At 57.1% G+C, this 1,476-nt stretch overlaps 1 protein-coding gene across 1 annotated transcript in view; it reads right to left on the bottom strand.

The window, feature by feature from the left end:
* MIER3 (MIER family member 3) overlaps positions 1-172 on the bottom strand; it is a 31,217-nt gene extending 31,045 nt beyond the window's left edge. The window contains exon 1 of the mRNA XM_046672099.1: positions 106-172. Within this exon, the coding sequence (XP_046528055.1) occupies positions 106-114 (9 nt within the window). The 5' untranslated portion in view covers positions 115-172. The remainder of the gene's footprint in view (positions 1-105) is intronic.
* Positions 173-1,476: the final 1,304 nt, after the last annotated feature.

Genomic DNA, 1,476 nt, shown 5'->3' with positions numbered 1-1,476 from the left:
CGAGCCGCCACCGCCGCCGGGCGGGCCCCAGGCCGGCCCGGGGACGGAGGGGGCCGCCGGGCGCCCGCCCCAGCCCGGCCGCTCCTGCCCGGTTTCCCTGCTCACCTCCGCCATATTGGTACCTTTAGGGCGAACGAGCAGCGCCGAGCCCAGTCCCCGGATGGGGCGCCTGAGCCAATCGCAGCCGCCGCCGCCGCCGCGGTCCGCCCGGCACCCGCCCGGCGGCGGTGGCGGCTCGGCCCCTTATAGGGCAGGGCGGCCCGCGACGCCCCCGGCCCGCGCACGCCCACCCCGCCCGCACCCCGCGCCCCTTGCCAGAGGCCGGCTACCCAGCCCGCACCCGCGCTCGGCGCCTGTCCGCTCTCGGCTGGAGTAAAGTTCCTGCCGGAGTGGAGGCGAGCAGGGGATGGATGGAAGCACGGGCGCGGGACAGACCCCCGGCCAGCCAGCCGAGGCCCAAGAATCGGCCGGGGCGGCTGAGGACCGACCGACAGACACTCGGGTCCGGTAGGGCGTGGGGGAAGCGGGCAGGAGACCTGGTGGGACAACTCGACTGACCTCCCTGAGAGGGAAGAGAGGAGGAGATGATCGATGGAGGAGACTGATGGACGAGAGGAAGCCCCGGGAAATGGTCAAAGTGGCTAATGGACGGCAGCGTCAGTCCAGATGAAAGGACAGCGACCGGGCACTTTGCGGTTTCCCGGAGGAGACTTGCAGGAATGTGGGTTGCAGACCACCGTCCACTGGCTCACGGATGGAGGCAGTGGTCATTTGCCAAACAGGCTGTGGAAGACAGTGACAGTACAGAAGAAAAGACAGAAGATCAACAGGGCGAAGAATTGATGATGAATAGACTTGCACTATTCAAAGAAGACGCTCGTAAAATATAAACTGTGCACGAACGAAAAAAATTAGAACAGTCCTAAGGGTCATTAATCACCAAATAGTCCAGGGTATGACCCAGAGGTACACGCTTGGTAGACCTGTGGAAGGGTAGGAATAGTATTCAAAGGCCCTGAACTGAGTCTCAAAAACTCTACCTCCAAAAAGTCCAAAATTTGCTTAGGGTCAGAAAAGAAACTAGTTCTGTGGGCAAGTGGTTGAGTGGAGAAGAGAGAGCAAGGTTTAACAGGTATACCTGCCCCTACACATGCCTTATAACGCTTTACTATTCACTGGGAGAGGTAAGTCTCACTTCCAGCAGGTCCATATCCACACTGAACGACTTTGAGCAAAGTAGCCAAAAATATTCACTAACGACTCCTTGGTAGCCCAAAAGTAAATCCTGCAAGAAGTTCTGTACACTTGAAACTCATGCAATATTGTATGTCAACTATACTTCTATTAAAAAAGAAAATTGTGCAAGAAGTTCAAGTCAGCATGCCGAGTTGTCTTGGCACATGATTGTCTTGAGGCAGGAGGCCAGAAATAACAATATGTATGGAAAGGAAAGTCAAAAATGTGGAAAAGAAAAGT

The sequence above is a fragment of the Equus quagga genome, chromosome 9 (genome assembly GCF_021613505.1).
Source record: "Equus quagga isolate Etosha38 chromosome 9, UCLA_HA_Equagga_1.0, whole genome shotgun sequence".
Lineage (NCBI taxonomy): Eukaryota > Metazoa > Chordata > Mammalia > Perissodactyla > Equidae > Equus > Equus quagga.
Note: the sequence above shows the minus strand (reverse complement) of the source record. Positions and strands in the feature narration are given on the sequence as shown.